The sequence below is a fragment of the Pygoscelis adeliae genome, unplaced genomic scaffold, assembly GCF_000699105.1.
Source record: "Pygoscelis adeliae isolate BGI_AS28 unplaced genomic scaffold, ASM69910v1 Scaffold286, whole genome shotgun sequence".
NCBI lineage: Eukaryota > Metazoa > Chordata > Aves > Sphenisciformes > Spheniscidae > Pygoscelis > Pygoscelis adeliae.
The window spans coordinates 2,725,044-2,745,450 of NW_008825076.1; the positions used below are offsets into that span (position 1 = coordinate 2,725,044).

At 40.1% G+C, this 20,407-nt stretch overlaps 2 protein-coding genes across 2 annotated transcripts in view; one reads left to right on the plus strand and one right to left on the minus strand.

The window, feature by feature from the left end:
* Positions 1-284, minus strand: part of DPM1 (dolichyl-phosphate mannosyltransferase polypeptide 1, catalytic subunit) — a 13,317-nt gene extending 13,033 nt beyond the window's left edge. The window contains exon 1 of the mRNA XM_009326854.1: positions 247-284. Coding sequence (XP_009325129.1) covers positions 247-284 — 38 coding nt within the window. The remainder of the gene's footprint in view (positions 1-246) is intronic.
* Positions 285-299: 15 nt separating this feature from the next.
* MOCS3 (molybdenum cofactor synthesis 3) lies at positions 300-2,215 on the plus strand (the record flags this gene model as incomplete). The annotated part of the gene is made up of 1 exon (XM_009326855.1): positions 300-2,215. A coding segment is annotated over one exon (942 nt), but the record flags the coding sequence as incomplete, so codon positions are not given.
* Between the last annotated feature and the right edge of the window lie 18,192 nt (positions 2,216-20,407).

Below are 20,407 nucleotides of genomic sequence, written 5' to 3' on the forward strand. Positions count from 1 at the left end.
TCCTGCGGCGCCCTGAGCCCTGGCACTGCCCTGGAGCTGGTGCGGCAGTACGACGTCGTCGCCGACTGCTCCGATAACGTCCCCACCAGGTACTTGGTGAATGACGCCTGTGTCCTGGCTGGGAAACCCCTAGTGTCCGGCAGCGCCCTCCGGCTGGAGGGGCAGCTGGTCGTGTACAACTACCAGGGCGGGCCCTGCTACAGGTGTCTCTTCCCCAAGCCCCCTCCACCAGAGACGGTGACTAACTGTGCAGATGGGGGAGTGCTGGGTGTCGTGCCAGGCATCGTGGGGTGCATCCAGGCCTTGGAAGTGCTGAAGATTGCTTCGGGAATTGCGGCGCCCTGAGCCCTGGCACTGGCCTGGAGCTGGTGCGGCAGTACGACGTCGTCGCCGACTGCTCCGATAACGTCCCCACCAGGTACTTGGTGAATGACGCCTGTGTCCTGGCTGGGAAACCCCTAGTGTCCGGCAGCGCCCTCCGGCTGGAGGGGCAGCTGGTCGTGTACAACTACCAGGGCGGGCCCTGCTACAGGTGTCTCTTCCCCAAGCCCCCTCCACCAGAGACGGTGACTAACTGTGCAGATGGGGGAGTGCTGGGTGTCGTGCCAGGCATCGTGGGGTGCATCCAGGCCTTGGAAGTGCTGAAGATTGCTTCGGGAATGGGTTCCTCCTTCAGCCAGTTCATGCTGATGTTTGATGCCCGTGAAGGGAGATTTCGCAACATCAAGTTAAGACCAAAGAAACCAGACTGTGCGGCTTGTGGTGACAATCCATCTGTCACCTGCCTTCAGGATTATGAGGCATTTTGTGGTTCTTCTGCAACAGACAAGTGTAGGACTTTACGTCTGCTGTCCAGTACGGACAGGGTATCTGTAGAGGAGTACAAAAAACTATTGGATGAGCAAGTTCCTCATGTATTGTTAGATGTTCGGCCGCAGGTAGAAGTGGATATCTGTCGCCTGTTACATGCTGTCCACATTCCTTTGAGTAAATTAGAAGAAAAAGATGAAGAATGTCTGGAATATTTAGAAAAAAGAATTTGTGAAGAAAAGCAGAGAACTAATGGCCAAACATCTTTTCCTGTATATGTTGTTTGCAAATTAGGAAATGACTCTCAGAAGGCTGTAAGAATTCTGCAGGAGTTGCCTGTCAAAGAATTTGGTTCTGTGTTAGCTAAGGATATTAAAGGGGGGCTCATGGCTTGGGCCAGTAAAATTGACCCAACGTTTCCTCAGTATTAGAAATTTAAATGGTGGAAAAAAAATACAGATTTTCATAGTAAATTCCATAGGGTTTCATCTTCTCTGTGTAATGCCTATATCACGTGGATAAAACAGGAGATAGAAATACCATGTTGCTTTTTTTAATGGTAATTTTTTTCCAAAAGACCCGTGTATTTTTGTAGATGTCTGATTATTTTTATAAAAATGTGAAACTATCCATGGAAATTGAAAGAAATGTGTTTCTTGGCTATTGTTTAATAGTGAAAACTTGGAATAACTACTTAATCATGCATGTGATAATTGAGAATGACTCCGAATTAGTAATTGTAGCCTGGAGAATGACAAAGAAGAACAGGAGTCAAGCGTTGAAAATTTTTACTCATTCTCCTAACTGCCTAACAAATTGAAACAGTGCATGCAGTGATTAAAAAAACCTGTTAATCTCTAGCTGGTCAGTAGCGCTATTAAGCCTGTCATAGGGAATTGCCAAGACAATGCTGACAAGACTGTTTTTGCCAACATCTTTTAGTTCTCTGCAGGAGCATTGTGTATTTATGAAAGAGAACTGCTCGCTGCAAATAGCAGCACCTACAGCAAGGGTGTTCTGTTAAGAACTTCCAGGGGCATGCGTCCTCATTTGTTGGCTGGCAAAAAAGTGTATTCCCCGACTTGTATAGAGAAACCAAAGCTAAATGTTAATAAGACGTAAGTTTGAGCCCAGAAGATTTGTAAAACATACAGAAAATGCTTTCGTGAGGGCTTAGAAGATTTCAGAGATTGAGAGATGAAGAGGAGGTGAGAGGGAAAAAAACAGATATGTGGCCTCCCTTCTGCAAATACAAAGGCACGCTTCGTAAGTTTTCTCCCTGTTTGTTGTGGTGGTTGCACATCCCCAGTGGTACTGCATTATTTTGTTAAGTGGCATGAAGAGCTATGCATATCTAAAAAGTTCTCTTCGACGAACTGAATGAAAAGAAAGAGAAATAAATAGCTTGTCAACAGAGAGCTGCCTGAGTCCTCATCTCTTAAGCATAGTAATTATCTTCTTATTATATTAATTAAGGTGTGGATTTCCTTTGCTTTCTAGGGAGGAAAAAAACACCTGTCATGACTAATCTTTGCATTATACAAGGGCAAAAAAAAGCATAGTATCATTATAATTAGTAGTCGAAAAGGCGTATTTTAGTAAAATAAATTTGAGAACATCCACACCACCCGCTTTATTATAACATGCTGTGGGTTCTAGCAATAATAATCTTAGTCTCTTGTGAGGAGAGACGTGTGGAAACAGTGACGTGAATTTATAAATACAGAGTTATATCTCTTGCAATTTATAGGGCAATGAAAACATTGGAGGCCATGTCTTAAAGTAAGCATTAGTGCTTTGTGGTGTGTAGGGAGACAGTCATGAGTCAAGACCTTTTCAGACGGGTTGTGGAGGCTTGGTTCAGTCAGAACGTCCGGCTTCTGGTGGGTTTCGGCTTTTGAGAATGGGAAACCAGAGGGACTTGTTTGAAATGTGTGACCTACAGTTTCATTTTTCTTTACTGTGATGTCAAGAAGAGACTGAAACATAAAAGGGAGCAGTAGCAGTCATTCCCTAATACCCAGGCTCCTAAGATGGTGTGTCACATATCCATCTGACCTGAAAAAGTGATTCCTTGTCAGTCATTCAAAGCAAGGTGAACCTATGGGCTTGGGGAGAGGGGAAAGACTTTGTGATTCTAAATCTGAGTGCTACTTCCAGTGGATAGAAATAATGTGTAAAGTCCCTTGTTACAACATTTTAGCAGCAGATGTATGCAAACTCTCTGAAAGAAAAAGGAGGTGACGTTAAAGCCTGTGGTGTTTGGTGGAGGATTTTTCGTAGCGAATTTAACTGCATTTCTTGTAGCACATTTTCAAGCAGGAAACCACACTGTGAGTCTTTGTGCTGTATAGAAAACAATTAACACCTCAAAGATCTGGAGAACTCTGTGGAAAAACGATGATAAGGATAAATGAAAATGGACCAAAACCATAGAATGATATCAGAACTGGCAAAAAAAGTAAATGCATCAAGTCAGACGGACGAAAGACAAACTTTCAAGGAACTTTTCTATTAAAATGGCTTTCTGGAAAGACCATTCTTGTCAATCTGCAGGGACTAAGGTCCAAAGCTTTTATGGGAGTACAGCATCTGAAATGCATGTGTTATTTTTGCATAAAGAGAGTTCTATGCAAAACTAATTGGGCCATACAATATAGGGATGGTTGTTCTGGAAAGAACTAGTGGCTCAGTTCTGATCTCAAGGGAGTATGCAAAACGTAGGTTTCTTTGCCGGGGGGGGGAAGTGTTCTCTTCCTTGACTTAGAATAGCAATTAAATTCTCAGCAGGTATGAAAACATCTGCCATGCATCTTAGGTAAAGATGGGGTCTGTAGAGCTTGTCAAAATTTTATTCTTTACATGCTGGGGCTTGTTTTGTTTTGTTTAAGTTTTACTTCTTTTTTCCCCTTGACTTGCTGTGATACACAAGTCTTCCTGTAAATACAGTCCTCACGCGGTGCTAGACTCCTTGGAGATAGGCTGAAAAATCAAGGGTCATAGGATCATAACTAAGCCAAAACTGTTCTTATTATTGGAAACTTATCTTTTGTTTTTACTTGCTTTATTTCTTGAACTCTGTAAAACATGTAGTGGTTTCTGTGTTCACCAGGAAGGATAATAGCAGAACTCTACTTAGAAATTCTAGGAGAAGCAATAAAACTATCATTTTGTATTGCTGCCAAAGTACTGTCTAAATATTGGTACACGTTGACATTATGAATGCAGACAAGCAGCTTTCTTCAAGGAGCTTATAGTGTAGTTGGTCTAAAGTGTTCTCGGAAAGGATGAGGTCAGTCAGCAGAGTGTATTTTTCTTTCAGTCCCTTGCTCTTGATGTCATGAGGTTGCTTTTTGCTTATTTGGTTATATTCTCTTTTAAAATGGCTTACTAGAATTTGGCACAGGAACTAAACAGGAAACGGCTTCCTGTTAGAGGTTTAGGGTAATAGAAAGTGGCTGCAGCATTTATTCTGAATTGCTGCATTTTAATGTCTCCCGCATGTAGGTCTATGGGATAGCTTCACGGTTCAGGCACAGAGTTAAATACCTAAACTTGTTTTGTCCTGGGACAGGGGTATTATTTTAAGGCGAGGCAAATCAAGCTGGTCTAGCTTTCACGCAAGTCTAAAAGGTGCCTGCGTATAAGGTACTAACGTGCCTTGATAAGCTAAAATCCTCCTTATTTTGGTGGCAGGAGTCTCTCTTATCTCAAAACTCCAATAAATTCAGCACTGACCTACTATCAAAGTGTATGATTTAAATATCCCCCAACAATTAAAGGAAGTGTATGTAGACAAATGTATAAGGGATATGTCTGAAACTAGTTCTTAAAGTTCATATACCAGAATTTTAGGTATGTGAGCATCATTATTATTATCCTATTTGTAAACATAATTTCTAATAGAATTTAACTGTTCAAAACAGAAGTATGCACTAGATGCTTAAAATACTGCGAGCACAAGTTTGTCTTTTTCTTTTTTCAAATATGAAAGCTCTAAGCTGTCCTTTGTAAAACTACATCAGGAAAAAAAATTTTAAGGACGTTTGCTAGGTGGCACTGCAAGTTAATAAACCAAATCATTCTCTAGGTTTTAAGATGCAATTCAACCTTAGCAGGAGCTGAGGTTCACTTGTAAAAATGTATTGTTGTACAGTTCTTTTGAAAAAAGACCGGGGAAATAGAATGAAATGGAGCAGGGCAATTGAATAGTACATACAATATTGCAAGAAAAAATTATAACGGAAATTATCTTTCTAGGGTTTTCAAAGCATTGTTTGTTTCAGAGACTTAACCTGAGATTTTTTTCACATGCTATTTTGAAACGCTTTTGCAGCCAAAATGGATAATTGTACAGAAAAGGGCTATTAGAAACACTAGCACAAAATTAAACGTAGATGTTAAATCTACAGAGAATCACCGCAGAGTCACTGCTAGTACATTCTTAGTATTACTGAAAAGCATTGCAGATTTTCTTACCTGGTTAGGGCTGGCTTTTTTTGAAAAGTCAAGGACATTTCTTTTTTTGTCCTTCTTGTTTTGTAAAATGGAACTTAAGGCACAAAAGGTTAAAAAAAAATATCAAAGTCCTTTAAGTCAGAGAATCCCCACACAACAAATTGGACTTCTTTGGAAAACAAGAACTGAACTTGCAGACCTGATCTATCAGAACAAGCCCATAGAAGTAGCTGTGCCCAGAGCTCAGGCACGTTCCTGTGGTAATGAAACTAGGTTGTGAACCTTAGTGTCCCACATGGTACTGTAGAAACGTTTGATGCCTGTCTTCAATATTTAAAACATACAAATTAAAAAATCCTGCAAGTGTGTTCAGTGCAAATGCCGTGAATGAACCTTGTAACAGCAAGCTGGAGTTTCTGCAGGAACTTCAGCTAACAAAAGCCACAATAGGCTATCCTCTTCTAGCTCTCTAAAGAAAAGTGGAGTAACAAAAGTGATGAAACAAGGGGATCAAAATAAGCATATTCATTCGTTTAAAGCTTCGATAATTATAAGCATCTTTTAACTCGGGATTTATTAAAATAGATTTGAAAGTTTTTAGAATTTTTAGCTTCATGTGTGGGATTAAGCTTGTATTCCTTTAATGCTGCAGTTAAACATCTGCATTATGCTAGCAGTGGAGAGTCTGGCAGAGCTCTTGGTTCATGGTTATAAATCAAAAGCAGAGGTCTTGTGAAGTCACAGCACTTGCATCAGTTCGAATGCTTGTGATTTTCATTGAAATCCAGGTGCTGGTCAGAATACAGAAATGAAAAGATGGTGTATTTGTTATTTCCTGCAGTAGACTATCGCAATATTACATATGAAATGGCTTAAATCATGTCCTGGTTAATTAGGTGAGTTGTTCCTGAAACTGAGTCATTCTATCACTGGAGATTAAAGACTTGCTTATCACTGTATATTTTAGAAAAGGTTGAGTCATTACAATGTTGGCATGAACTTTTTTGGTGTCACATGATTTATGCATGTCTCTGACTTACTAGCTCAGTGTTTGAAACAGAATTAAAAAACCCGAGCAAGGGAAGCAGTGGGTACTATAATGTTCTGATAAAATTGCCAGCTGAGTTCAGGCAGTGTGTGTGCAGGCCAGGGCGGTGTTTCTCAGCTGGTGGTCTATAAAATTGTAGTGGCCTCTAAGACATCGGAAGATCATCTTTATAGTGACTGGGGAAAAAAGTGCACATGTTCCAGTGTGTTTGAACAAAATGCAGCACGATAGTTTAACACTCTTGGAAAAAAAAAACAAAAAGAGCCCCACCCCTGCTGTTGAGATCCCCTTCACCCCACAGCAACTGATTTCTCCAAAAGATACTGGGCTTCTCCTTTTGCCTGGATATAATTGTGTCTGTGACTTGGTAGTAACAGGAAGACAAATCATAGAATCATTAAGGTTGGAAGAGACCTCCAAGATCATCGAGTCCAACCGTCAACCCAACACCACCATGCCCACTAAACCATGTCCCTAAGCGCCTCATCTACCCGTCTTTTAAATACCCCCAGGGATGGTGACTCAACCACTTCCCTGGGCAGCCTGTTCCAATGTTTAACCACTCTTTCAGTAAAGAAATTTTTCCTTACATCCAATCTAAACCTCCCCTGGCGCAACTTGAGGCCATTTCCTCTCGTCCTTTCGCCAGTTACTTGGGAGAAGAGACCGACCCCCACCTCGCTACAACCTCCTTTCAGGTAGTTGTAGAGAGCGATGAGGTCTCCCCTCAGCCTCCTTTTCTCCAGGCTAAACAACCCCAGTTCCTTCAGCCGCTCCTCATAAGACTTGTTCTCCAGACCCCTCACCAGCCTCGTTGCCCTTCTCTGGACACGTTCCAACATCTCAACGTCCTTCTTGTAGTGAGGGGCCCAAAACTGAACACAGTATTCGAAATGTTGAAATCTTTGGGAGAAAAGATTTTTGTTCATGCAGAGAAAAGTTCATAAAGAGGTTTTTTAACACTTAGGTGCCAGGTGTAAAAACAAAACAAAAAAAAGTTACTTGCAAATTAAAGATAGTAATATTTTTGATGTCCAGTATTACTTTTAATAGAACTTTTAGAAAGTTCTTTCAAAATCTAGGAACATAACCAATAGCTCTCCATAATTTACATCTTTGTAATAGTTAATTGCTACCACATTTACTCTGTTTCACTGGTCAAATTCATGCTGACCACTTTCATTGTGTCGAAAGTTTAGTCCTAGTAACAGTCTTACAGAATCTTACAGTCATTAAGACTGCTGAAGTCATTGGTTGCTGTTCTGTTCTTTTTACAAGGTTTTATTCTGAAGCTCCTCTGCTGGGGCCTGCTGATGTCAGTGGGGAAGTTATGATACACTTGGAAGAGCTGCGGATCGGAATGTAACATGGATTTCCTTTTTCTTCTGGAGTAAGAGTATGTTCAGCCCCAGCATTCCTTCCTGTATGACACTGAAAGCTTTTGCCTTTTATTCCCATGGAATCACCTAATACTAATAAAAGGTGGCAGCTGTTTCTTGTGGGAGAAGGCAAATGTATTGACCTACAGCAGATCACGTGTACCTGAGATCATCTGAGAAGTACTCTTATCTGAATGAGAGGAAACTAAAGAGGAATAATGTAATGTCATCTTTTCATTTACAAACCATTTTTGTATAGTTCAGAAAGAACAATTACCTTGTAAAATGTAATGCCTTACAGCCTGCGGCTGTCTTGTAAATACAAAGATCTTAAACTGCATTGCTGGTTAGTAAAACAAATAACACTAAAACACAAAGCTTTAAAAGGAAACTCCTCAACTTCACTTTTTTTTATTTTTGCCGTAGGCAATTAATTGGCTTCTTCAAAGTGCTGATAATGAAAAGACACTTTGGATTACTGGTCCAGTTTGCAGTTTGTTTGCAGTTTACTGAAATCTGGTGAAGAACAGGAGAGTAAACAGTAACAACATACTCTGTGGTTAAGATGCATGCCTGCAAACAGGCTGAGTTTTAGCAGATAGTTTGCAGTTACCTGTTTAGTAATGTGAAAATTTGCTGCCTATTTGGCAAGTGCTGAATATTCCCTGTTTTACAGGCATCAGAAACATGGACCCATTTTAGTGAATGCAAAACAAAGTGCAGCTTCACACTCCCACTTGTGGTGGTGACAAGCCCTCCCAGCCGTGGAGCTGTGTAACTTTATTGCTGGGATGAAAGCGTATCTAACACATCCAGGTTTGCAGTGGTTGCTCAGGTAAGTTAACTGTTACGCGAGGGGAAGTCTCACGATGCTGTGAAGTGGCACATAAAGATAAAGAGCAAGACCATCTTTTCTTATGCTGGTCCAAGTTAGTCCCGCACAGAACCCTTCCCTGCCGGAAGGAAGGATCAGTCACTACATGCACTGAGCAAGTTACTTCCAAGCTTGGACCCACGCTGAATGAGAAAGGTGGAACAGAGTCATCTTATAATGGTGCAAGAAGCTTGATAAATACAAACTGTGCTGCGTTGTTTGATTACAGGACTTCCATCAGAAATAACAGAGTAGTTTTGAAGTGGTGGAGTTGAATAAAAAGCAGTTACATCACTAAAGAGGGTAGCTGGGAGAAGAAGAAAAGGGCAATCAAAAGCAGCAATAACTATGGCTGGAGGCTAACTAGAGTTCCTCTGAGGTAGTACCAGTCCTTTGAATTTCTGGTGGGCGTGATGTGGTCATACTTTTCCTCCTACATTAAGACTAGAAGTGTAAAATATTAACATACATTAGGGTAGCAAAATTTGGAGCACAGTTAGCAAACACTAATGTAAACCACAGGAAAACACACACACATGCTGGTTTGTGGTATTAACCTTCTGCGGTTTATGTTACCGTTGGTTAAATATACCGGCCCCACTGCTTACCTTACACCGCAGCTTCAAAATCTTTGTGGGAAAAATAAATACAGCACAGGAAAAGAAGCAATACATGGTTAGAGCCCATGGTTAGGAAGATTTCCCAGAGCTTTCTCCTTGAATAACTTGGAGTTGTCCAAAAGTGTAATGATTTCATGAATAAGGCAAAAGACTGAGAAGAAATCCAGAGTTTCTGCTAAGTTTTGGCCATACTCCCCCTGGGCAAGTCACTTTTTCACCAGTCTCTGCTGTGTGTGTCTTGTGTTTAAATCTTACCCTAGCGACCGGATCCCAAGGAAGCAATTTAATAAGCATGTTGTTCTAGAACAGCCCTAAGAACTAAAATTCATGAATTAATGTAACTTGGACAAGGCAGTGGGATATTGCATCTGCTCTGCTGGAAGCCATGAGAAATGCTTGGTTACTTACAGCGCAAAAGCATTATAATCTTCATTATGCAGTCAGAAGCTTGAGCCATACAGCTGCACGCTCTTCATCTTCTCCATATAGCAGCAGAAAAGCAACTGGTATGTTCTGGTCTCAACAGCAGGAAAGGAAAATGGCTTCTGTTTGCCTATTCTCTCGTCTTTTATCATTGAATGGGTTAATTTAATCTTGTCTTCACAATAAATTTCATGTGATTCATTCAGCTGATTGTCAAAGCCAACTGCAATATATCCATGTGATGGTGCTGCTCTGACCTCTTGTTCTTTTTATTGTGAAGTACTTGCAATTCTAATATTTCATGCTCATGACAAAAACTGTAGCTAAGAACAAAAAATGGCTTCCATCCAAAATGACATCTGTCATATGAATCTTAGCAGAAAAGAAAATTGATATAAATTCAGTCTAGTCCTATCGCGGTACAAGTTTTTCAGCCAGAAAAGAAGCTATTCCTATTCTGCATCAGGGCTACTTAAACTTATAGTATCTATTGAAAGCTAGAATCAGGCTACAGCTGTAGCCAGAACCAAGATCTGGAAAGGACCGCTTAGGTAGAAGAATCCACACAATGTGCATGGATTCAGCCATAGCCCTTCCTTTGCTGGGGACCTGATGTGTGCGTCGATTGTAGGCTTTGCTGACCTGACCCTTCACCATCGGTCAGCAAAGGAAGAAACCAGCAGCTGGATGTTCTTGTGGCTTCTCCATGCCCATGGCACGAGGCCCTTCTGTGCAAATAAGCTGTAGTTTTGTTCACAAGGTGTTAATGCTGTTGCTAGGAGACCAAATCTCTGCTTGCAAAGAAAGGTTATTTCCAAATTTAAAATGGCCTCTTATATATTTAACTGGGAAATGAAGTCTCTTACACAAATGGGAATTCACCTGCTCATGAATAGTGAAATGAAGTTCTTATTTTTGTGAAATAGATTTCTAACTTCACAATGTAAGGGTTTGAAACTCTTAAAAAAATATCAAAGTGTTTAAACTTGTCTTTTTAGATGTATGTATTTATAAATACACATATGTATGTGCACACCCAGAGCACAGGTGTATTTCCAGATGCTGTGTGATAGAACCATAAGTGTTAGGTAGAATTTATAGAAATCATTTCCAGGACATGCATATTGTCCATTTCAAATATCTTTTTAAATTCTGCTCTCAGTTTCTATTTTATTACTGTAGTAGTGGGAGGTAACAGGTGTAACAATGGTTGGAACTCATTAAAGCACTCTATAGGTGCCTTTTCACCTTCAATTTATTAAAACTGAATTTATGTTGTTATGTCTTTCTGTTTTTCCTGCCTTTCAGATGAGAGCACCAACGTGTTCTTCAGCACTCAGAACTCTAGTGCTCATCTTTCAGTCACTCTTTATTGCTCCACTGATCCAAGGAATATCTGAATATCTGACACTTTTAAAACAATAATTTAATTCCTTTCCTGTGCTTTGTGCCCAAAGTTCTGCTGGGGCCTTCTCATCTGCCACCTCCTTCTCAATTAAAGCATCTTTAGTGCCGTATTACAGTCCATTCAAAGCACCATTTGAGATGAAGTTTCTTGTAGTTATCTCTTGCATGCAGTTACCTCAATCAGATCTTCAGTTTTCATACTGACAAGCTTAAACTTAATGTTCTCATCTTGTTAGCCTTTTTCAATGCTGATCATTTTGTAGGTTCTTATCATGTTTCCTTCTTTATTTCCTTTCCCTTTGTACTGCGATTAAAAACAATGGCAGCATTGATGTACAATAGTTCTAAGAAAAAAAAGAAGCCATTATTCTACTAGCGTAATGTGACAATTGCTAAGAATAGCAAAGGTTTTAACTTTTTGCACAGGTACTCGAAATATAGATGTTGATGGAGACTGATTTATAACACCCTGGTGCTGTTGAATGTTCTATATTCCAGCGGTAGCTGAACTTGAACAAAAGGGAGAAGTTCTGTGACTTGTCCTGGGACAACAGAAGATTGCAGAGACTCTAAACCAGCTTCCCTTTAGTCTTCCCATTATTAGTTTCAGGTGATACTAATAATCAGTTGTTCCAAGGAGCGGGAACTCATTGGAGTTCTGGGAATAGATGAAGGTACAAATCTGTTCCTCCTTCTGATATCCAACTGGATAACTTGCATTGATACTTACTGGAGGAACCGGTGCTTTCTTCCTGGAGATGGTGTTCTAGAGATGACTGTGTGACACTACTACTGTTTTCAATTTTCTTTTGTCTACCAATGAGTCAATGACAGGAAGAGCTGGCAGCCTTTCTCCCACACCTGTGCTGATACTGCAAAGGCTTTTGTTCAGGCATCGCTCGCGACATCGACAGGCTGCCACTCCGCTGGGCACCTTATCTCTCTTTCAGCTCTCCATATGATTCACCGTTGTTGTAATGCCTGCAGGGTCCAGCTGGGAAGATGAACTAGTAAGATTACTTACAGAACAGCTGTACTGTAAGTAATTACAGTACAGGAAAATTGTTCTTATTTATTGTGGTTGCACCCTACCCGCTCTTCGTGTCTACCTATCTTCTTTACCTGTTTTTTCTCTCTCCAGTGAGCTCTGAGGGTGCAGAAGTAGAAAGCGTGACAAAGCTACTTAAGTCTTCAGTAATTCTACTGATACAAGTTCAGAGCCAAAATCACATGCAGAAATTACACACAGAAGAGTAGGTTGGTGTATTCCCAACTAACGCACAGTATGCTAAATGTGCGTTCATCCCTACTGCTAAATGAGCTGTCACAGAAGTTTAATGTCGTAGCGTTTTATCTGAGATGTAAGAAACTACAGCACTGTCCCTTCCTTAAGACTTCTAGTGCACTTTTGGAATTATATTTATTTTTTTCCTTAAACCTCAGACAGCAGGGAAGCAAATATTCCCTGTTTGGCTCTTGTTTAACTTAGAACCTGAACCTCACAAGGTCGTTAGTCTTTGGGTGGCAAATTGGAGATGAGCGCCTTAGTGCCATCTTGTTTGTTTGCAAGAATGAATGTGAAAGTCCTCTGTTTCCTAAAGGTGAGGTTTGTTTTACATTAACTGTAGAACATCTCCAGCTGATTGGTCTCCCATGAGCAGCATTTCTCTCTCTCCTCTCAGGGTGAACCTTACAGCTCCTCTCCTTCTGTTCTCTCCCTCATCCGTGGGTCACTCTAAATTAGTGCTGCCACTGTCCCTCCTGTTGGAAACTGCTCATTTCTGGCCCTTCCTTCTGTAGATGTTCCTGTTCATTTATCCCCCAGGGAGACTTTTCAAGGAGAAAAGTAATCCCACCGAAGCAGTGGATCAATCTCTCACGAGGACTGTCAGTGCCTCCGTGAGGAACGTGTGGGTGTGGGTTCGTGGCTGGCTCTGGGAGAGCAGGACACTGGAAGTTCGGGTTTAGATAACGCTGTATCGTAATGGAGCAGCACCTCGGGCTCCAAATTTACACCCTAGTGGTGACATTTGGAATTTGGAATCCACAAGACAACTTTTACTTGCCGTGCAGCCTAGCCTGTTCCTCTGAACAGTCCCTGCTGTTATTTACAGCTGCTTTCCCAACACAGAAAGACTTGATTGCTCTTTTTATTGAGCTTGACCTAGCCGTTGTGTTAAAGTCTCTGCTTGTCTGCAGATCAGTGCGTAGCGACAGTTCTTTTCTCTTTTGAGCATAACACAGTGATGGCTTCACTTTTTTCACAAATCCATTGTGAGTCTGAGAAATATGGATTGATCCTCCGACAATGAAAAAGCAGCAATTTCATAGTTTGTGTTAGAAAACATGCTCTGTATGGGGTTACCGTCTTCTAACTTTAAAGGTTAAGATTAGATTCAAGTTCTCTCTGCGGTTAGGGAGAGAAACGGATCTGTCCTTTGCAGGGTGATTGATCCCAGCTCACTAGAGGTGTCTGGGATGGCTGGGAAAACTTTGCTGAGCCCTGCTGGAGCCCAGTCAACTGGGTGATGGTAGGTGCCTCACTGAGTGAACTTTCACAAGTGACTTCTTAGCAGTGCTGACATAGGCTGTCCCTGGCACCTCAGTGCCCTTTGCCTTGGACTGGTACGTGTATTTGTGTGGCTGCGGAGTGAACTGGGTCAGGGAATCTTCTAGTCTTACTTATTTTTAAAGCAGGACAACATTCCTGGTCCCACAGCAGCAGGAGTGCCGGTGGAGTAGGAATGAGGGGTTTGGGTAAGGCACGTCTAAACTCCTTGAACATTGAGCAATTGCACAGATACAGCTAATTGAATGTTTTGTGGTTTTTTTTTCTTTGAAGCAGATCTTGTAGTTCCTTTTATAAATAAAATCATAACTGGTCACTTAACAGACTGCTCTTGTATAAGCAATGGTGGTATTTACATTTTCCTCATGTGACCTCATGATTTTAGTCAGATAAAGTTGCATTAGCCTTTTAAAAACTGTCACTTACCAATATTCCAGCCAAATAAATGCTGCATAAATGTTGGTATTTATGTAGTGTCAATATGTGCTGCACACAAACCAAGGTGACAATATCTTCATCCTAGTTTCCTTGCAGATCTAACAGCCCACTCTGGCAAAAGAAAGGCGACGTATGCAGAAGCCAAGCAGTGCAAGGGATTGAATATTTGCCGCTATATTTTAAAAACAATTTCTCAAAATATTTTATACGCCCTTTGAAAGACGACTAGTGCGGACTGATGCTTTAGGACAGGGTTCCAGGACTCAGATGAGAACTGCCGGGAGAGGCCCGTAGATGGCAATGTGAGATCCTTGAATCGGGCACATTCCGCTCTGCATTGATGAAACCCCGTTATTTTTACCCAAACACACACACAGCTTGGATTTATAGTGTTTCTTAGTAACTCTTGACTATTCTAGCAGAACTGACCAACTCTGTGGCTAGTCATGCATTCTGAATACTATAACGTTCGTAGTTAGAAATACAATCATATTCAAGTACAGCAAATAATGACAAATTTAGATTTACAGGGAAAACTTTGTGTATCAGTAGTTTGCAAAAAACTTAAATATGCATCATGGTCTTGTCCAAGTGCTTGAAGTACTTAGCTGTGGGCCAGAGTTACTGCTGTCAGTGGAAGAGCAAGGAGTCAGTCGGAAAAAATGCAGATATAGGTTTACACAAGTCCCACCAAGAGAAATGTTTTCTTAATGCAATTTCAGGGCTTGTAGAAGCCTCTGTGGTGGGATGGGGATGCCAGCCTTAACTCATGCTATTGTTGCTGGTGCTTCTTTCCTGTTCCCATCAAATTATGTTCATTTTCATCCTGTGACGCCCATGTTGAATTTGTGCTCTCTGCTTTCACCTAACTAAAAAGATAATTTCACCCACTTACTGTGCTGCGTGATGCTTTGCAGTCTTAACTTTCCTCACTCAGGTTGTCCCCAGAAACATTCCTCCAAAATTAAAGACACCTGCAATTCCACAGTGTTGGATCTGATTTGCCTGAGGATAGTATTTCTTTGAGTTCCCAAAATGTGCTTCTATTTATGAGTGAAACTGAGTCGTCTTTTCCTTGGTTGACCTGGGAACTACTACCACTGTAAAAATTATGGATGATACCACTCAGCTTCTTTGTGACATGAGGTGCATCACTAATGAAAATGAGCAGCTTTACTTCAATTTATCATTCAGCAATTCTGTGTCAAATCTTTATTTCTATATATTATTAACTATAGAGACTTATGCTGGTCCATACAACTTTGTTCCTGTGGTAGGCACCATTTAAGTTATATTGTTGTATTTAACAGAAAGATAAACATTTTTATACTTGCTGACCACTTTACTTGCATGACTGAGAGCTGTAAAATTAGCTGTCTAGTTTCGGAAACAAATGGCCTTGTTTTTTTAAAAATTCTGATCTCCAGGTGATGGCTGGGAAGTACTTGCATTCCAGGTCAGTCATTTGAGCAAGCTAATTATTGTAGTTTACAGCCGTGTTTTCCTGGACCTACAATGAATGTAGGAACAAAATTATGACCATAATTAAGTATGGCTACAAAACTGCAGTCATTAAAGAGGGGACCCGATAAAGGACAAGCTGAAACCTTAGCTTGACAGCGTTGCATGTGTTTATGTGCCCTAGCTGACTTTGGTGTTGCACAAGGCTGTTCAACTCATGTCACAAGCGCTACGGGGATAACAAATTAATATTTATAAAGTGTAGCAAATATGCTCTAATTACCCTAATTGGCCTGCTGTGTTTCCAGTTATGGCAGAACTTTATTTCTGTTCAAGTGACATTTGCTTCCGGATTAGTTCCTGCAGGCAAAGAGAAAGTAAAAGCCCTGTTGGACAGGTATTATGATCCTGCAGTTTCTTCACCATGCTTTTGGCAGGGCTAATAGCATTCGTAGTATCTTTAGTGATTTCTAAGGAGTATTTCAGAAGATATGAGATGCTGGAAAATGACAAAGAAAAACAATGAACAAAAGGGGAGGAGGGTCTAGTTTTATTGTTAATAATTAATAGGCCAAACACTGAACATTTTCAGTTTGGCAGCCAGGCAAAATTTTCTGTGACTTTATTTGTGGTGTATGAATATTTCTTTACTTGTGGTATACGATTTTACATACTGACTGACTGCTACCAAACAAGGCATACTGTCCTAAGGACTTACAGTCTAATGTTACAAGACAAGACAGAACATGCACAGAGATGAATTGATTCAGTGAAGTACAAGTTTGGGATCTAAACCGGTGGTCTTCACTTTCCTGTTTTTTATACAATCTTTACTACGTTAGGAACACTGAGATCATTAGTAATGCTGAAATGGGATTGTTAAAATGCCACAGAGGAAGTGGTGAATGAGTGAGTGGGTAAATCTAGTGTTAAGCATGTTTTGTTTTAGCAACAGGACTTTTGAAGTGTGTTTTTGTTGACGGGGGTGACGTTCATCCACTACCGTGAACCCGAGTTTCATGCCTTCAGTTCTGTCTGGTTTCTGTAGGTTGAACTCTTTGTGCCTATGGGATACCACAGGTCCACCATCTCGGACGGCATTGTGCTTGGGGCTTTTTTTTTTTTTCTTTCTGTATTTTTGGTACCCGTATCATCTTTTGGGTAAACAGATACTAAATTAACTGTCAAATCTTGCATAAGGAAGCCAACAGAACTATTAGTGCAGAAAAAACTGGGCCGTATGCTATTGTAAAAACTACTGATAGAAATTAAAATGGTGAGTGATGAATGTGAAAACGGTGGAACTCTGACAGCCGAGCCAGAGTCAACTGATCAGGTTAGGGATTAATGTCACTGGCTGACTCGTGAGCAGAGATTGATGTCACAGGCTTCACAGTCAAATTTGTCACTTGTTTAATTTCTGATAAATGCAGTCAATTAAATCTGTGTAGGTTTAAGAGTATCCAGTCCAGTTTTCAGCCTGTTGCAAACCCAAGAGAGGGATGTGAAATTTTGTACCTTTGTTATGAGAAGTATCTGTTCCTTTCCTCTCATTTTAACTTACTAGTCTTTTTTCTTATCTAAGAAAAAAAAAAAATCAGTGATTGTATGGAACAGAACTATTTTACAGTCAGGCATGAGCTACCAAGGGCTGTTATATTTGCCGCTGTCTTACTGTTCCAAACTGACCCTGACCAAGAACAAGATGACCTCTTTGGACCTGGATTCTTTGTGCTGCTTCATATTCCTTGGTCCCCACCAGTGAATGAGATGCGGAAAGGACAAATAATGTGGAGTTAGCGCTGGTAGGTATTAGTGGTTCTGTGCAATTGAAGAATAAGACTCCAATTCATCTGTCCTAACGTTGGCCTTTTAATGCGACACCTGAATTAAGGATCTAGTTCATTCTAGGCTCCCTCTATTAAAAAAAAAAAAGAGAAGACTACGTATCTCCCAGTGGTGATTCAGATCTTTTGACAACGAGGCCGCCACTTCAAGCACTTTGGTAAAATGAATTTTTACTCGAGTCTCAGGCTGTAGCCTAAAGGACTGTTTGAGTGGAAGGCTTTTGTTCACAGAGATTCCTATGAAACTTTGGTTTTAGTCACAGAGGACAGCTATAGCAGTAGGAACGAGAACCCTCTACAGCAAAAATTTTTGCTTTTGTGTCAGCCTCAATACCCAGTTACACTCTACCCGCCCAACTCATGAATGTATAGAGCATGCCAGTGTTCCTTCCCAGACGTGCATCTGATGATGTGTAAATCCATGATTCAGTTCTGCATGATTTTTCTATTGCTTAATTGGACATTGCTAAAGACTCTGACTACTCAATGACACTACTAAAGCCTCTGACTATGGAAATCCGGATACTGAATTACAGTGGAAAAAATATAAAGGGACAAATGGAGACAAGTCCTATATATTCCCTAAAGATAAATTTCCCTAAGACCTTGACCTGTAATGAATGTTAGTGTAATACAATTTATTCCAACTCACCTTGAAAATGATGTTCTTAGATGTAGTTAGAGAAGTCTTGTGGCTCTGTCTTCATCTATCAATGTTGCACTCACCAAGTGATTTTTGTTGCTTTTGTTATTGTTTTTGAGGAAGGAGGATGGAAGAGGGAAAGATTTTGGAGAAAGTAATTTAATGTATCACCTTACCTGGAAATTCTGGTTTTATCAGGGATTTTCCTCTTTCTCAATCTCCAGGGATCCTTCCTGTTCTTTTCTGAATCTGTTAGATTCTTTGGTTAAATGGTTAAAGTATTTAAAAGTTACGTCCCAATTAACTGTGATTGTAATTCTTGGGACAACATGCAAGAAAGAGGTTTCCCTATCCAAGCTGCTGAATTTGGTACCTAGATTTTTCTATACTGAGATAATTTTATTTCCTAGTAAGTGCTTTCTATCACAGCCAGCCTGCTTCAGCTAGTGATGCTCATAGCCCAAATTCTCCCTCAGCTGCTGCTCACTTCTCATATTGACTCCAGGTCATCAAGCATGGCTATAGCATGTGTGACAGTCTTTCTATACCGTAAGAAGCACATGAAAATGAAAGGAGAGCCTAACACTTTATTAATCAAAATTATTACAGCTACTGCTGTTTGAATTCATACTGTACATATTACTGCAGTATACAGAGGATAATATAAATAACAATGCAAACCTATCTCTATTGGAGACATGCACCACTCTTTATCAGTGGCAATTCAAACAATTCTTTTGACTTCATAAAAGCACAAAGTGTTTTTATTGGAACATTCTTGTTGACTGCACATGCTGTTAAAATGCAAAAAATGAGTGATAGCTAACTTGGTAGTTGTCAGCTGCGTCACTGGAAACAGTCAGCTTTTGAATCAATCCATAATTGTAATGAATTTGACTAAAATTCAGATAATATACTGTAAAGAGGCATAATCATCTTAAACCTTCAGCCTTCACAGTAAAAGCTGGAACACAGCATGTGGGTTTCATACTAATGTTGTGCTCTTAAGACGTATAGCTGGATTTATTTAGCATAAGGACTACAGTATGTATTACCTCCTGTAAAACATAAGCAGGTTTGTTACAGTGATTCATAGTAAAACATGTTGACATGCTTACAAGTAATGTGTTGCCAAGTACAAAATTACATAGGGGTTCATCCTGGACGGCTTATTTGTTCCTGGCTTAGACAGAACTTGCAACAGGCGAGATGCTTTCACAGGTTTGCTCAACCAACACCCAACTTCAGGGTGGTATTTTTTATTTTTTTTTCTGGACAAGGACTTCAGAATCAAGCTATAATTTGGGGATAAAGTGCTACATGAAACAAATAAGCATTAACTTAGTGTAAAAACATTGAGAAAATGGACAGACCTTCAGCATTTATTAGCTAGCATAACACAGAAATAAGCTTAGGTTTTATTTGGTAAGTCTTGATTTCTCCTTATATTCACTTACAGCTTGTATTTATGGCTCAGCCTGTCAAACACATTCTTAGAGAAGCAACTGTTGCTCACAGGACTAATCTAATGACCAGTTCTTTTTATAATGAATGCTGACACAAAGGTAGAAGGACGTATAGCGCTTGCGTTGGAGCCAATGCTACAGATGATCAAACAGTTTTGAAATTAAGACTATTTTGGATGGAAAATGTGTCCCTTTTTTGTCATGATGTTCCTGTTTTTTGTCCTCTAATTAAAGCTGAAGAACAAGATTGAAAAGCTGGTTACATTCAGAGCTCTGGCACATAATTAATTGCCAAGAGTTTAGACTGGATATTTTAGCACTCTGCAGTAACGCTCCATAGGCATATTTACGTATGAGAGGCTGAAGAATGCTGGAGCCCTAATTATTTGTAAAGTGTATTTTAAAAAGTTTTGGAATTATTCTTCAAGAACAAGCATACCAGAACGCCTTCAAATTGTATTTTAAAGACATTTGAAAAGAAAACCAGTGTGATGTGGACTTGGCCAAACAGCGTAGGCTGATGAACTAATTCTACCTTATTTGAAAGGACAATGTTTGTGTCCTTGGCCTTAATTTAAATCACAAAACCATCGTGCATTCTGGCATTTCTAGCAACCTGCTCCAGAAATGCCAATAAGCAATAGTATTTCTGAAAATTAGGATAGAGAAACACTGGTGAATGCAATGGGAACTTCTACATTTCCCTAGCTCTTACCTAAGAAAATTTACTAAAAAAGAGGGGAAAAAAAAGGTGAAACTCTTAAGATTAGCTTTTCTTTACCTCTAAGCACACGTGAAATCAAACAAGTGGATTTAATTCTTTTTTTTTTTTAAAGTTCTTAAGTTTTATTCCTAGGCTGTTATGCAAGCCAGTCTCATTCTCTCTAAAATAAATGGGAGGTCTGTCATTAATCTCCATAGAAACCTGTGCCAAACCTGAGTGTCTCATCGACCCATGTGCTCC